The sequence below is a fragment of the Petromyzon marinus genome, chromosome 45 (assembly GCF_048934315.1).
Source record: "Petromyzon marinus isolate PM22_M1 ecotype Great Lakes invasive population chromosome 45, UKy_Petmar_22M1.pri1.0, whole genome shotgun sequence".
NCBI classification, from domain to species: domain Eukaryota; kingdom Metazoa; phylum Chordata; class Hyperoartia; order Petromyzontiformes; family Petromyzontidae; genus Petromyzon; species Petromyzon marinus.
In genome coordinates this window covers 7,827,986-7,845,835 of record NC_133711.1, presented here as the reverse complement: position 1 = coordinate 7,845,835, position 17,850 = coordinate 7,827,986, and the positions used below count along the sequence as shown (strand labels likewise).

Sequence of the window (17,850 nt, the reverse complement as noted above, 5' to 3'; positions counted from 1 at the left end):
CCACGCAACTACGGGGGAGAACACGCAAACTCCAAATATACAGGCGTCACGGTCAGAGATTCAACCCAAGACTCCTGCATACCAGGCAAGGCAGATAACACCTCGCCACCACGCCACCCTTGGAGAGGTGAAGGCATGAAGCGTGATGCCTTGTTGAGGTCAAGGAGAAGCCCCGCAACGGCTTGTTCACGACGCTGCTTGCGGAAGAGCCTCCACTTGAGGGAGCTCTCGGGAGCCGTTCTGCAGGATAATCGATCTATTTTCCTACACTGGCCACATTTTCTTGGAAGAGGTGGGAGAGCACCCACCGTTTACTCCACCCAACGCGACCTCGGCGTTCTTCGCAGGGTTGAGCCTGGACAGTGCTTAGATGCGCGGCCACCATGCATGGTAAGCTTACGTGGGGGGCTTAGTTGTGGGCAGCAGAGGGTAGTCACACAGAAGAGTCCTGTACATCATTCATTACTCCCGCGTCTATGCTCGCCCACCTTCACCAACCCATGCCGACCGGCGTGTTAGGGAGCGCCTATGCAGACCTTCACAGGCGCTCACGAACACCGCATGCCTCGGCATTCTCTTAAGAGGCTTTGCAAGGGGGACCCTTGTCTTTGCGAGCGTGCGAGCGTGCGTGCGTGCGGTACCCTGTAGGTGGACTCCTCGGTGGACGCCGGATCGAGATGGATTGACGGGCGGCCGCGGTTCGCACGACGATCGACGCCGGCGACTGCAACAGAGTCGCTCGTCGCCGCCGTCACGCTCGCGTCCGTGCCAGGGCCAGGGCTGCCGCCCTTCCGCCTGCACTCCCCGGGATGAGTCACCCCCCACGCTCTTGTTAATTCCCTACGTCATCATCAGCCACGAGCAAGCCACTGCTTCTCTTCCCTACATTATCATCAATATCCGTGAACAGTCTACTAAGGCCCAATGCCTTACATCACCATCAGCCATTAACAAATCGACTGCTCAATGTCCTACATCATCATCATCGGCCATGAAGAATTCACTGCTCAATGCCCTCATGGCTGCTCTCTCTCGCGATGTGCCGTATCCTTTCTCAAAGACGCCGGCGATCATAGCCTTCCTCTTCTTTGGTTCTTTCGGTAAAGTCACGTAGAATGAGAATAAAAGAATAAATTGATAAAATAAAATAACACAATAAAATTCTCACGACGTTTCGGCCACAACACAAGCGGCCTTCATCAGGTGAAGGAACGAGACTGTCTGGAGGACAGCGCTGGAGCGAACACAGCCAAGCTCAGATCGCGACCTTTAAGCTGTGTGAGAAGAAAGAGCACCTTGACAAAGGAATTAGCATAGAATTTATCATTGAAATAGCTGAGTGATTAGCTTGTGACTGGTCACAGAAACGGCTATGTTAAAGTCAAAGCCTACACATCCACAGAGGCACCTAGTACAAATCAAACAGGAGAATTTAGCATTGAAATAACTGAGGGATTAGCTTGTGACTGGTCATAGAAATAGTTATGTTAAAGTCAAAGCCTACACATCCACAGAGGCTCCTAGTACAAATCAAACAGGATAATTTAGCATTGAAATAGCTGGGTGATTAGCTTGTGACTGATCACAGAAATGGCTATGTTAAAGTCAAAGCCTACACATCCACAGAGGCACCTAGTACAAATCAAACAGGAGAATTTAGATTTCGATTTAAAGCTTTCGTGACTGCAATGATTCATCTTCTTTGGTTCTTTCGGTAAAGTCACGTAGAATGAGAATAAAATAATAAATTGATAAAATAAAATAACACAATAATATTCTCACGACGTTTCGGCCACAACACAAGCGGCCTTCATCAGGTGAAGGGGGCGAGACTGTCTGGTAGGACAGCGCTGGAGTGAGAGAGCCACGTTCAGATCACGGCTTTTAAGCTGTGTGAGAGGAACAAAGAGCCTTGACAAAGGGATTAGCATAAAATTTAGCATTGAAATGGCTGAATGATTAGCTTGTGACTGGTCACAGAAATAGCTATGTTAAAAGTTAAAGCACACATCCGCAGAGGCACCCATTGTTAAAAGGAATTAGCATAGAATTTAGCATTGAAATAGCTAAGTTAAGGCATACACATCCGCAGAGGCACCCCTTGACAATGGGATTAGCATAGAATTTAGCATTGAAATGGCTGAGTGACTCGCTTGTAACTGCTACAGAAATAGTTACGTTGAAGTCAGAGCATACACATTCACCGAGGCACTTAGTACAAATCAAACAGGAGAATTTAGCATTGAAATAACTAGGCGAATTTAGCATTGAAATAACTGGGTGATTTGCTAGTGACTGGTCACAGAAATGACTACACATCTGAGCTATTCACAGTACTATATAGTGAACCAATAAAAACTAAAATATAAATTACCTTCATGTTATCAATAAACTCTATATTCTGTGACCAGTCACTAGCAAATCACCCAGTTATTTCAATGCTAAATTCGCCTAGTTATTTCAATGCTAAATTCTCCTGTTTGATTTGTACTAAGTGCCTCGGTGAATGTGTATGCTCTGACTTCAACGTAACTATTTCTGTAGCAGTTACAAGCGAGTCACTCAGCCATTTCAATGCTAAATTCTATGCTAATCCCATTGTCAAGGGGTGCCTCTGCGGATGTGTATGCCTTAACTTAGCTATTTCAATGCTAAATTCTATGCTAATTCCTTTTAACAATGGGTGCCTCTGCGGATGTGTGCTTTAACTTTTAACATAGCTATTTCTGTGACCAGTCACAAGCTAATCATTCAGCCATTTCAATGCTAAATTTTATGCTAATCCCTTTGTCAAGGCTCTTTGTTCCTTTCACACAGCTTAAAATCCGTGATCTGAACGTGGCTCTCTCACTCCAGCGCTGTCCTACCAGACAGTCTCGCCCCCTTCACCTGATGAAGGCCGCTTGTGTTGTGGCCGAAACGTCATGAGAATATTATTGTGTTATTTTATTTTATCAATTTATTATTTTATTCTCATTCTACGTGACTTTACCGAAAGAACCAAAGAAGATGAATCATTGCAGTCACGAAAGCTTTAAATCGAAATTTAACCGCCTCTACGGGGAGGGATTCCACACATCCTTAAGATCATTCAACAGACTTCGGGATAAGAAGGCTCAACTAATCGAGTCTCTCACCTTTCTGAAGAGATGCCGCGACTCTAAGGTAATACCAACCGCATTTACACTAACCTCTGCTGTTGCAACTTCTCTCAATGCAAAACGAATTCTAGCTAGAACTAGCTTCGCTCTTATCTCGGAAAAAATCAGACTTACACGCACCGAACTCGATCAGTTAGACAAGACACTCTACAAATCACACTTAAAATTGACAGCAACAATGTCTACATCGGATTGGGAACATGTAGACAATATGACTACCTCTTCGGCTGCCACTATGTCGAACAAATGTAGGGACAATTTGATTTCCAAATTCAATCACCTCTCCAGCAAAAAATCGGATCCACACACCGAAAAGATAGACGTCAACAAAGTCGTAATTAATCGCAGTAACAGTTCCATTTCTGATGGTCTGAAATCCGTTTTAGCTAAAGGTCTAAACTTTGCTGTCACACCGAGACACTTACCGGTTAATGATATCATTGCCATGTCGACGTTGCACTCAAGGGCTTGAGTCACATCTCTGCAGACGTAGCAAGATCTGAAATCGCTGCAACCCTCAAAAACGCTAAGTTGCCACCTAGCAACATCAGCAAAGACGAACGTTTTGAATTATCTCAATTAAAAAAGAGGGATGATATTGTCGTTCTCTCAGCCGACAAAGGCAATGCCACTGTCATCATGGACAAAACAGAATATAACAACAAAATTCAAGAACTACTCAACGATGGCAGCTATACAAAAATAAAAAGAGATCCCACCAACAGCCTGGTCACCAAAACGAACAAAATTATCTCTGATTCAACAGCATTAATTGATGAGATCAAACAGTTCTCGTTGAAACCCTCTGCTGCCAGACCACCAAGATTATATGGCCTTCCAAAGATACACAAAGAAGATACACCCCTTCGTCCCATCGTCTCTACTATCAGCTCCCCCACCTACAAACTGGCACGTTTTCTGGCTGATATACTGCGACCTTTCACTGGAAAAACCACCTCTGCGGTACTAAATTCTACTCACCTGGTATCGACAATCAAAGACATTTCCCTGTCCCCAAACGACCTGCTTGTCAGTTTTGATGTGGTGTCCTTGTTCACCAAAGTCCCGGTACCTGACACCATCGCTATCATTGAAGACCTGGTTCATCAAGGACTGCATACTGATGTACCCCCCCTGGTGAGACATTGCTTAACCAACACATACTTCACCTGTAATGGAACTTTCTACAAACAAACTGAGGGCACCCCAATGGGCTCCCCCCTATCTCCGGTTGTAGCCAACGTATTCATGGAAAAATTTGAAACTGACGCCATCCAGACTGCCACTCTACGCCCGACCTTATGGAAGAGGTACGTTGACGACACCTTTGTCATCTGGCCACATGGCCAGCCTGCTCTAGACCAATTCCGCGACCACATCAATTCCATACACCCAGCCATCAGATTTACCATGGAGGTCGAAAAAGATGGCAAACTACCCTTTCTGGATGTCTTAATTAAAAGGAGACATGATGATTCAATGAGCCACTCTGTCTACAGGAAAGCTACCCATACAGATGCTTACTTGAAACCGGATTCCCACCACCATCCATCCCAGAAGAACTGCCTCATCAAGACTCTATACCATAGAGCCCAATGCATTTCCGACCAGGAACACATTACCAGTGAACTCAAGCACGTACACCAGGCTCTCAGGGCTAATGGCTACTCCGACTACACAATCCGCAAAGCCATCACTCCAGTCATGAAGAAGGATCCTCTTGTGGAGCCACTCAAAACCATCACCTTACCCTACATTGCAGGGGTCACTAAAAAGATCTCCAAAATCCTGAATAAACACAAGATCCAGGTCCGATTCAACACAGTACACAAAATCCGTGATTTAGTTCCATCTGTAAAAGATGCTCTTCCAGACATACAGTACCCGGGCGTTTACAAACTAAAGTGCCTCTGTGGTAGTAGCTACATTGGAGAAACCAAAAGACATATCTCGGACCGCATCCGCGAACATAAAGCAGACTTGAAACACGGTAAGACGAACTCCTCTGCCGTGGCAGATCACTGTTACAATTCAGTGGGCTCACATGACATTGACTTCTCCAAGACGGAGGTTCTTTGCAAACCAACTGGCTACCATGAGAGATTCGTTCATGAGGCCATTCACATATACAAGCACAGAGACAATTTCAACCGAGAAGATGGATTCAGGCTTAGTAACCACTGGAAAGATGTGTTAAATAATTTCTGTTCTTAATTAATTGTAATTTTACGATGACCTTCAGACCGCAGCTCTTTCGCCAGCATTGCCTCTTAATACCTCTCACACCACGGTTAATGGTATGGTTTACAACATGGAGTATACTAGGGCTTCGCAGCTGTCTCTCTCCCCCTCCTCTGTTCCGACCATGGACGAACTCGTCCGTCTGAACGGGGCCCGTAGCTATCCGTGGTACGGAAATTTGAGGGTAAGAATCCACCCATTTTTTCGCCATATAGCATTGTGATATATAACGACTCATGGTTGGTAGCTTAGCTGATTGGAGAATATAGAGTTTATTGATAACATGAAGGTAATTTATATTTTAGTTTTTATTGGTTCACTATATAGTACTGTGAATAGCTCAGATGTGTAGTCATTTCTGTGACCAGTCACTAGCAAATCACCCAGTTATTTCAATGCTAAATTCGCCTAGTTATTTCAATGCTAAATTCTCCTGCTTGATTTGTACTAAGTGCCTCGGTGAATGTGTATGCTCTGACTTCAACGTAACTATTTCTGTAGCAGTTACAAGCGAGTCACTCAGCCATTTCAATGCTAAATTCTATGCTAATCCCATTGTCAAGGGGTGCCTCTGCGGATGTGTATGCCTTAACTTAGCTATTTCAATGCTAAATTCTATGCTAATTCCTTTTAACAATGGGTGCCTCTGCGGATGTGTGCTTTAACTTTTAACATAGCTATTTCTGTGACCAGTCACAAGCTAATCATTCAGCCATTTCAATGCTAAATTTTATGCTAATCCCTTTGTCAAGGCTCTTTGTTCCTCTCACACAGCTTAAAAGCCGTGATCTGAACGTGGCTCTCTCACTCCAGCGCTGTCCTACCAGACAGTCTCGCCCCCTTCACCTGATGAAGGCCGCTTGTGTTGTGGCCGAAACGTCGTGAGAATATTATTGTGTTATTTTATTTTATCAATTTATTATTTTATTCTCATTCTACGTGACTTTACCGAAAGAACCAAAGAAGAGGAGAATTTAGCATTGAAATAACTGAGGGATTAGCTTGTGACTGGTCATAGAAATAGTTATGTTAAAGTCAAAGCCTACACATCTACAGAGGCACCTAGTACAAATCAAACAGGAGAATTTAGCATTGAAATAGCTGTTTGATTTGTACTAGGTGCCTCTGTGGATGTGTAGGCTTTGACTTTAACATAGCCATTTTTGTGACCGGTCACAAGCTAATCACTCAGCTATTTCAATGCTAAATTCTATGCTAATTCCTTTGTCAACGTGCTCTGTTTCTTCTCACACAGCTTAAAGGTCGCGGTCTGAGCTTGGCTGTGTTCGCTCCAGCGCTGTCCTCCAGACAGTCTTGTCCCTTCACCTGATGAAGGCCGCTTGTGTTGTGGCCGAAACGTCGTGAGAATTTTATTGTGTTATTTTATTTTATCAATTTATTATTTTATTCTCAATCTACGTGACTTTACCGAAAGAACCAAAGAAGATGAATCCTTGTAGTCACGAAAGCTTTAAATCGAAACATAGCCTTCCTTTTAACTCTGCGCAGGATATTCACCCGGAAAACTCGACGTCAGATACTCCCACGGGCGCATCCAATTGTTCAAACTGCTCACGTAACGTAACTCTCCGTCTTCTTGCGCCTCTCATTTCCCCCAGTCAAAAACAAGGGCTGCACGCTTAAAATTTCCATTGATGATATTATATATATTTTTTTTCCCAACCTGCGAGACTTTGCCAGTTTTTGCACACCGCCGCCGCCACCACCACCGGCCGTGGCCGCGGCGGTGCGCTGACGCGGCGCCTCCGTCGGTCTCCTGCGGCTCGGCACGCGCCCCCTGCGCGCGGGGCCAGGGCAGGGCCCCGCCGAGCCGTCGCGCTCGCTCTCCGACGTGTCGTCCACGTCCCTCTTGGCTCGCGGTCGCGCCGGGGACGAGGAAGCCGCGGCATCATTCGGAACCTAATGAACGCCATAAACAAAGACAAAGCATCACATCTGTGCAGCCTGAACAGACTGCTGGGGCGAGTGCTGTTAGCGAGCACCTATGGAGGCCGGCAAAGTACAGAGGGTGGCGTGGGGGTGGCCGGCACCACGCACCGACGACGTCTCCAGTGGCGATGTTTACACGCCGCACCGAGTACTTATTTGAGGGCGAGTCGACCTAGGTCGAGGCGCAGGACCGGTTCAGATAATCGTCACTGGTGTTGGCCGTGAGCGGGAATCGATCGCTGGTCGCCGGGTTCATAGCACGGCACGCTAACCACCACCACTACACCACCACCACTGGCAGACACGCTTGCAGACAAGGTCATCGTCAACTTTGAATCTTACCCATGTATAGATTGTTAAATTGTTATGTGCAAAGCAATTGAGGGATTGCGTGCTGTCTTCGTGTGGTCTGGGACTGTTATTGTTGTTTTGCTGCCTTGCCCCAAGCTTGCATTTGGTGTTGACAAACCGGCCGTAATTTATGTACTCGTGCAATTTGTACTTCTACACTTGAATTACATCCACTTGCCTTCCCGCGTTCGAGCACCGACGGCGTCTTTTTTGTATTGTTTGTTGACGCAACTTGCTGATCCGGTCCCTACTGGACATCGGCGCAAATAGAGCTTCATATCTCATCGGATTCCTCAAGGACAAACAAAGATTTCCGATTCTTTGTGCACCCTTGAGTAACCGTTACATTTCGTCCTAGTGCGCTGAATGAATACACCGCTAAGGCTGGCGTGACACACGAGGGTGTTCTTTTTACAGTCGGCAAACCTTCTCCTGAACACCTTTTGTATCACCCATGGGCAACGTTTACACCAGGGACTCATTAAAAAAATCCGATACACACCGATGTACACCACGCATGCATACAGTGAGGGAAAAAAAGTATTTGATCCCCTGCTGATTTTGTACGTTTGCCCACTGACAAAGAAATGATCAGTCTATAATTTTAATGGTAGGTTTATTTGAACAGTGAGAGACAGAATAACAACAAAAAAATCCAGAAAAACGCATGTCAAAAATGTTATAAATTGATTTGCATTTTAATGAGGGAAATAAGTATTTGACCCCTCTGCAAAACATGACTTGGTACTTGGTGGCAAAACCCTTGTTGGCAATCACAGAGGTCAGATGTTTCTTGTAGTTGGCCACCAGGTTTGCACACATCTCAGGAGGGATTTTGTCCCACTCCTCTTTGCAGATCTTCTCCAAGTCGTTAAGGTTTCGAGGCTGACGTTTGGCAACTCGAACATTCAGCTCCCTCCACAGATTTTCTATGGGATTAAGTTCTGGAGACTGGCTAGGCCACTCCAGGACCTTAATGTGCTTCTTCTTGAGCCACTCCTTTGTTGCCTTGGCCGTGTGTTTTGGGTCATTGTCATGCTGGAATACCCATCCACGACCCATTTTCAATGCCCAGGCTGAGGAAAGGAGGTTCTCACCCAAAATTTGACGGTACATGGCCCCGTCCATCGTCCCTTTGATGCGGTGAAGTTGTCCTGTCCCCTTAGCAGAAAAACACCCCCAAAGCATAATGTTTCCACCTCCATGTTTGACGGTGGAGATGGTGTTCTTGGGGTCATAGGCAGCATCCCTCCTCCTCCAAACACGGCGAGTTGAGTTGATGCCAAAGAGCTTCATTTTGATCTCATCTGACCACAACACTTTCACCCAGTTGTCCTCTGAATCATTCAGATGTTCATTGGCAAACTTCAGACGGGCATGTATCGGTGCTTTCTTGAGCAGGGGGACCTTGCGGGCGCTGCAGGATTTCAGTCCTTCACGGCGTAGTGTGTTACCAATTTTTTTCTTGGTGACTGGTCCCAGCTGCCTTGAGAGCATTTGATAAGATCCTCCCGTGTAGTTCTGGGCTGATTCCTCACCGTTCTCATGATCATTGCAACTCCACGAAGTGAGATCTTGCATGGAGCCCCAGGTCGAGAGAGATTGATGTTCTTTTGTGTTTCTTCCATTTGCGAATAATCGCACCAACTGTTGTCACCTTCTCACCAAGCTGCTTGGCAATAGTCTTGTAGCACATTCCAGCCTTGTGTAGGTCTACAATCTTGTCCCTGACATCCTTGGAGAGCTCTTTGGTCTTGGCCATGGTGGAGCGTTTGGAATCTGATTGATTGATTGATTGCTTCTGTGGACAGGTGTCTTTTATACAGGTAACAAGCTGAGATTAGGAGCACTCCCTTTAAGAGTGTGCTCCTAATCTCAGCTCGTTACCTGTATAAAAGACACCTGGGAGCCAGAAATCTTTCTGATTGAGAGGGGGTCAAATACTTATTTCCCTCATTAAAATGCAAATCAATTTATAACATTTTTGACATGCGTTTTTCTGGATTTTCTTGTTGTTATTCTGTCTCTCACTGTTAAAATAAACCTACCATTAAAATTATAGACTGATCATTTCTTTGTCAGTGGGCAAACGTACAAAATCAGCAGGGGATCAAATACTTTTTTCCCTGACTGTACGCACGCACAGGCAATACAGAAGGAAAAAAACGTTCAGCACACTATCAGGCGAGCTACTGTATTGCGTAGGCTATTTAATTATTACCAACCATTTATTATATAGGAACATCATGCATATGGAAATTCAGTCACTCGAAAAAATAATTGAAATAATTCGTACATAGTGCCTTTCATTGTTCGTATATGTATTATATAACAATAAAACTTAGGTATTAACTGGTAATATAAAAAATATATACGTGTGGAATGGAAATAATAGGGTTTCATTATGCTTTAATTAGGCAAATATGCTTATCCTATTTGAAATCTCATTATTTTAACATCGGATAATTCGCAAAAGTTGAACACACTAAACGCTTCCAAGTTGCGAATCTCTCGCAGCGCTAAGCGGCGCTCGGAAAATAAATAAATAAACTACTTTAAAAAGAGGGAAAAAAAAGGAAATTAACGCAATCGGACTGCTCTGAAATGTTCCGAGTGGATTCTTATTGTTCCCATAATTTCTTTAGAAAAAGAAACGGCAGTATGAAATAACTTTTGTTGCTGTTGCAACGACAGCTCATCTCGCCGCTGGAGGCCAGAACAATCGCTTCGATCAATAGGAGACCGCTTCAAGCACCCCCGGTTATTTCGTTCGGAGAGAGAAACGAAGAAGGCCGGTTGAGACAAACAAAACACGAAACGCGGGAGGAGAAGACAGCCACAAAGAGTACGGACCTGAGCAAACCACGGCCTTGTGCGCTCCTTACGGTCGAACGTCCGTAACGAAAGTGCCAGCTTTATTAATTCTAATGGCTTTGCGCCGTGGCTGAGCGGGCAAACAGCTGCAAACTTATTTGTTAACAACAAAGGACCCCCCTCGCCTCCTCCCTTCCCTGCTTGCTTCCTGGCTTTGTGGGGGGGGGGGGGGGGGCGGCGGGAGAGAGAGAAGGTTGGAGGCAACGCTTTGCCTCCTAATGAAAACGGCACTCGGAAAACCAATCGAACGAGCGGCCGCCACGACTTCCGTCGTTAAAACAACCGACGGCAAACATACGGCCAGGAGAATCCTCGGCCGAGGTGCTTGCGGGGGGGTGGGGGGGGGGTTCTGCATTGGGATCAGAATCAGAATCTTGATTTAGACTGGAGGAATCCGATGAGCTATACAGCTCTTTTCACACAAATGTCCAGAAGCGCTTGACGTGTGGGAAGAAACCGGAGTACCCCAGGGAAAAGCCACGCATAAGAGGTGATCCTCATGACTGCCTTCTCCTGACACTAGCGCCTTGCAGCACCATGCCTACAGCACCTGGCAAGCTCTGGTGGTCACGAAACAAGCTCCATGCAGCTTAGCTAACGAAACCATGACAAAATTTGGTGCATTCTACTTTTGGCAGTAGGCACTGCCTTATAAGTAGAAGGCTAGCATTGTAAGGAATGGCTTCAAAACTAAAAATATATATATAAATGTGAGCTAACCATCTTAAGTAGCCTTACAATGATACATCAATTAATATTTATTCATAAGAGCAAGATAATTAGATGGAATTACATGTGGACGAATCAGTTGTTTACAATTGGTATGTACGTACAGTGAGGGAAAAAAGTATTTGATCCCCTGCTGATTTTATACGTTTGCCCACTGACAAAGAAATGATCAGTCTATGATTTTAATGGGAGGTTTATTTGAACAGTGAGAGACAGAATAACAACAAAAACTCCAGAAAAACGCATGTCAAAAATGTTATAAATTGATTTGCATTTTAATGAGGGAAATAAGTATTTGACCCCCTCTCAATCAGAGAGATTTCTGGCTCCCAGGTCTTTTATACAGGTAACGAGCTGAGAGTAGGAGCACACTCTTAAAGGGAGTGCTCCTAATCTCAGCTTGTTACCTATATAAAAGACACCTGTCCACAGAAGCAATAAATCAGATTTCAAACTCTCCACCATGGCCAAGACAAAAGAGCTCTCCATTGATGTCAGGGACGAGATTGAAGACCTACACAAGGCTGGAATGGGCTACAAGACCATTGCCAAGCAGCTTGGTGAGAAGGTGACAACAGTTGGTGCGATTATTCGCAAATGGAAGAAACAGAAAAAAACTATCAATCTCCCTCGGCCTGGGGCTCCATGCAAGATCTCACCTCGTGGAGTTGCAATGATCATGAGAACAGTGAGGAATCAGCGCAGAACTACACGGGAGGTTCTTGTCAATGATCTCAAGGCAGCTGGGACCATAGTCACCAAGAAAACAATTGGTACACACTACGCCGTGAAGGACTGAAATCCTGCAGCGCCCGCAAGGTCCCCCTGCTCAAGAAAGCACATATACATGCCCGTCTGAAGTTTGCCAATGAACATCTGAATGATTCAGAGGGCAACTGGGTGAAAGTGTTGTGATCAGATGAGACCAAAATGGAGCTCTTTGGCATCAACTCAACTCGCCGTGTTTGGTGGAGGAAGAATGCTACCTATGACCCCAAGAACACCATCCCCACCGTCAAACATGGAGGTGGAAACATTATGCTTTGGGGGTGTTTTTCTGCTAAGGAGACAGGACAACTTCACCGCATCAAAGGGACGATGGACGGGGCCATGTACCGTCAAATCTTGGGTGAGAACCTCCTTCCCTCAGCCAGGGCATTGAAAATGGGTCGTGGATCGGTATTCCAGCATGACAATGACCAAAAACACACGGCCAAGGCAACAAAGGAGTGGCTCAAGAAGAAGCACATTAAGGTCCTGGAGTGGCCTAGCCAGTCTCCAGACCTTAATCCCATAGAAAATCTGTGGAGGGAGCTGAAGGTTCGAGTTGCCAAACGTCAGCCTCGAAACCTTAATGACTTGGAAAAGATCTGCAAAGAGGAGTGGGACAAAATCCCTCCTGAGATGTGTGCAAACCTGGTGGCCAACTACAAGAAACGTCTGACCTCTGTGATTGCCAACAAGGGTTTTGCCACCAAGTACTAAGTCATGTTTTGCAGAGGGGTCAAATACTTATTTCCCTCATTAAAATGCAAATCAATTAATAACATTTTTGACATGCGTTTTTCTGGATGTTTTTGTTGTTATTCTGTCTCTCACTGTTCAAATAAACCTACCATTAAAATTATAGACTGATCATTTCTTTGTCAGTGGGCAAACGTAGAAAATCAGCAGGGGATCAAATACTTTTTTCCCTCACTGTAAAAAGGTTAAAACAATTAAAACTGGGATTATGCACAGCAATCATCGCCCCACACTGGCAGACATATGCCCGATTGCAGGCCAGGTGCCAGATCACCTTGGTGCCAAGAAGGACAGCTGCTGCTGGGGGTGCCCTTTCAAACACGTGAGATAAGATGTGATTTCGATTTAAAGCTTTTGTGACTGCAGGGATTCACATTCTTGGTTCTTTCGGTAAAGTCACGTAGAAGGGAAATAAATAAAAATCAAACATAATATAATACAATTCTCACGACGTTTCGGCCATAACGCAAGCAGCCGTCCTCAGGTGAAGAAACAGAGCTGTCGGATAGACAGCATCTTAATGAACACTGCTAAGCTTGGCAGCGTATTTTAAGCTGGGTGGGAGGAGAGAGCCTTGACAAAGGAGTTTACATATCAACATATCGGAGGGTGATGTAAGATGCTCCAAGAGGCCCTGGCGTATAGTAGGGCGCTGCATCAAAAAACAATTATCATCACATGATCTTTGCAACCCACCCCCATATTTAACTTGCTGGCCTGCCTTGCTGGACATCTCTGAAAAGAGCTTTATAGCTCATTGGATCCCTCCAGTCTAAATACAGATTTTGATTCTGAGATCAGAGCACTGAGCCAGGCACAGCTGAGATCTTGCATTTAATATAATTGGGTTTCAGCTGTCAGTTCAGTGACTCAATCGGGCTCTCAGGTGGAGCAATTTGATGGTATCAGCCTAGTCACCATTGGCTACACAACAACAATTTAAAAAAAACCCATCAGTAAATATGATTTTGCACGTCACTTGGTTTAATTCTGGCCACGAGAATGAAAAATATCGGTTTGACTGTCAGGTGACAAATAATCCCTTTGGCAGACTGTTTGCAAAAGTGTCCTCCTTAATCTGTAAAGGGTACAAAGGCCACCCCCCACCCTTAAGGGTTATTTGGGAGAAATGCTGTGAACAAAAAAAATAAATCTCTTCCGTGGATCGTTCTCTAACACGCGTTGCACAATGCTTCATGAGAATTCCAAATTGATTTTTCATCTCTCATCATGATGCCAATAGCAGTAGGAAGAAATTACAGTGGGGGGATGGGTGGGGCAAAATATTCAACAAATTACAGGAAAAAAATTGTGTAAAAAAAAATGAAAAATCGATGCAGGTAATGAATCATGACCTTGAATCGTGACAATTCACGGAATCGTCATCGGAGGGGGCGGTGTTTGGGGAATATTTCTCCCAAATGTAAAGTGAGGGAGGGGGGGGTGCCCAGTGCCCAAAAAGTTTGCCTATTATATAGTTTATTGGAATGAGAGAATGTTTGTGACGGATATGGCGAGGTTTTTTTTTTATGTGTGCTTGTACACCACTGGCAGTAGAGTCTATTAATATTTTATACGACATTGAGAGGACCCCTTAAAATTAACAATGCGCGGGCGAAGCCCAAACCACAGCAGAACGAGGCCCCCCGCGGCAGGCCCCGCTACACATCGCGCTCTGCGGATGCCCAGCAGTCGCGCACTCGACCCCTAATGAGCGTATCAATGTATTTATTCAGCAAGGCATTCATGAATCTCTAAACTTTTTTTTTCAAGGGACCTGCATTGACATGTTTGGGAAATTCATGTTTTTTTTACGGAGAAGTAGGTTGGTATGTGGGTAAGAAAACGGGAGTACACCGAAAAAAAAAACTAGTCTATGATTAAATTTTGATACGTAGCTTTCGTGACTGCAGTGATTCATATTCTTGGTTCTTTCGGTAAAGTCACGTTGAAGGGGAACAAACAGTCATCATCACCTGATGATGACTGTTTGTGTTACAGTCGAAACGTCGTGAGAATGTTATTGTTTTATATATAATATTATTTTATTGTTTCCCTTCAACGTGACTTTACCGAAAGAACCAAGAATATAGACTATGATTGTGAGGGGGGAAATCACTCAAAGGTCCACAGGGATGGGTTCATGAACCAACTTGCTGTACTGACAATATCTTGGCCGTCTCGCGTCCGTGGGTTTGGGAGTTTCACAAAAATACACGACCCACCAATGTTTGGCTCCGAATAGCTGCATCACCATCGCCACCACTGCCACCACCGCCACCATCGCCACCAAGGAGCTATCGTGCCTCCTCTCAACGATAAATTAAACTATTTTTATTTTACCACATAAGGCCCACTGACCTACGTAGCTCTTTTTCAGAAGTGACCTGGCCACAAATGATAGTTCAACAAAGCGGCTCATCATGTGGAAATGTATAGCAGCCTAATACTCGAAATGCATGTTTATAAAAGTGGAGGGAAAAACCGGAGCACCCGGAGAAAAATCCACGCGGCCACGGGGAGAGAGATGCAAACTCCATATAAACAACTGGCGTCAGGGTTGGGATCGAACCCACGACCTCCTGCAAACTAGACGAGGGGGTTAAACATCTCACCACTGCGGCAAGAGGGCGGAAGCTAGGTGGTTGATGTGGCGGTGAGGAAACCACCCTTACCTGCCGTAGCAGGGTCGAAATCTGCTCTTCCAGCTTCTCGATTCGCCGCTCGCTCGCTCCCCCACCCGTCCCTGGTTCCTCCTCACTCCCGTTCGCGGCGTCTCCCTGCCCGGTGGTGCGGTGCCGTCGGTAGCACGGTGCCGTCGGCCCCTCCGTGCTCAGCGATGCACCCTGAGAACCCGCCGGAGAGGGGAGGGAGGGGAATCCATCAACCGCGCAGAGGCCCTAAGACTCCATCCCGCAGCACGTCATTCCCACATTATTTATGTCGTTCACCCAGGAAAAGAAAGTCTCACGACTCTTATTCAGAAGGGTCCAGTCAAAGATTTCGCGGCAGGGGGCGAAATATGGATCCCCTCCGACGCCGGCACACAATGGCCTGCCCTTGCGAATGTCAGGGTACCTTTAATGTATGCTCGGTGGCGGACGAGCGCAATAGTATCATTACGGTTGATACAGCCGCAGTAATCAAAATAATAAACATCAGCGCGGCCGATGGATTTGTGCCGTGGACGTCCGCAACAAAGGCCGAACGAGCGACCGCCGGGGGCATTGTCAACGAACCCCGATCTCTCAGAATCAGGCGTGCAATGATTAACAAAATATGCGCACGTTATACACTGTGTTAACTGTTACTATTATTATCCACTCCTGTTTGGGTCTGACAAGTTTAAGAAAACCACAAAATCAGCACGGTTGGCTACGTATGGGTGCGAAAGAAGTTCAACATACGTACGCAAATTCGTCACCCCCGTCACCCTTCAACTTAAAGAAAAATCCTCTTCTATCCTTTATCCCCTGCCCACCACACTCATGCGGTACTGCCCATCCAACCGTAAGCTCCAAAAGTTTCACCCAGAATTTCTCCTTACGACCTCTCTCTGGTTTGGACAAAGGATTTCTTTTTTTTCTTTGTTTCCCCATCCCCTTTCGTAAATGTAAAAAAATGGTCCACGAATGAAAGGCGAAGTTGATAGCAAATGTTTTTGTTGTAAAGGTCTGGCTCACCTTTAGCCGTGTGGAAACAACCAGATCAATTTACTTTCCCTCGACCCCAGAGTGCAGACTTGCTGCCTGCTGCAATGCCTGCAACTATTCACACCTGGTTTGGTATCGCTACAGCTTCATATTGTATATAACGGATGGTGGCTGTTTCGAGACCACTTGTAAAGACGCTGTAGCATGGGGGTGCGGGACTTATTCCTTCCAGAGGGGCGAAAACGACTTTCATATACTCTTGGCGAGCATTAGACAAAGGTCCCCTGCATAGCTTTTAACAGACTGTTGGGGCAAGTGCTGTTCGCGAGTAGTACCTATGAAGGCCGGCATGGCACACGAGGGGGTGGATGGCCAGCACCACACCCGGCCGTGCCTTTGACTCCCTATTATGGTCAGTGGTGTTGGTGGTCGGGTTGTCAGGTTCATAGAGCAGCGTGCTAATCGCTTTACTAACGCTCCCCACATTAACACAAACACACAAAGATCTCGGTCACTTCTGTTATGCCAGAGGCGAATGCAGTAGCAAAAGTGATCGAGCATGCTAAAATTAAAAACAGCGATGCCAGGTTAAAAAATAAACACCTCTCGTATCTGATTAGTGCACCGAGGATGCTTGCAATTATGGCTACACATATTGTTTGAGATCCGTGAAAATTATTATGATAATGATCATCATCTGCTTCGTGATAATAAAGTTGATGACTACAATAACGATGATTAACATGAACAAATTTATAATGGCAGACCATTGCATAACGATCTAATGAGTATTTACAAAGATGATTTGATGCTTTTTTTGGTTTGGCTAAACACGGTCACTGCATCCTGCACTTTTAGATGCGCTTCTGTGGCCGTCTGAAACTCTCTTCCCCTTCCGATATTAACAGGCCACTGGAGCTGTGCATCAAGGGACCTCCTTTGCCAGTACCAAAATATGAGAATAGGTTTTCCCCTTTTTTCCGGCAACAAAACAGTTGTTGAGATGTTAAAACACCAAACTGGAATCATGTCTACATTAACCACAATACTTGTGGTCAGAATGCAAACAAAAAACACTCTGATAATATATGTGGCATTGTCTTTGAAACTGATTGGTCCACACCAGAGACAGCTTTCTTTCGAGCCTCGTCTCAAACGGTGTTCTCTGGTGTGGACCAATCAGTTTCAAAGACGATGCCAATATATTATCAGAGTATGTTTTTTGTTTGCATTCTGACCACAAGTATCGTGGTTGATGCAGACAAGACTCCTTGTAAAAGGTTTCGGTTTGGTGTTTTAACATCTCAACACCACCTGGAGCTGTGCACTTTTAAATCTACATTGAAAACTCATTTCTTTAGAGCTGC

At 45.3% G+C, this 17,850-nt stretch overlaps 1 protein-coding gene across 2 annotated transcripts in view; it reads right to left on the bottom strand.

Moving 5' to 3' along the window:
• LRRCC1 (leucine rich repeat and coiled-coil centrosomal protein 1) overlaps window positions 1-17,850 on the bottom strand; it is an 81,885-nt gene that overhangs the window by 43,023 nt on the left and 21,012 nt on the right. For both annotated transcript variants that reach the window (XM_076074068.1, XM_032971131.2), the window contains exons 7-9: window positions 15,506-15,676; window positions 7,087-7,322; window positions 642-795 (exon numbers count right to left, since the gene is read on the bottom strand). In XM_076074068.1, the coding sequence (XP_075930183.1) occupies window positions 642-795; window positions 7,087-7,322; window positions 15,506-15,676 (561 nt within the window). The remainder of the gene's footprint in view (window positions 1-641; window positions 796-7,086; window positions 7,323-15,505; window positions 15,677-17,850) is intronic.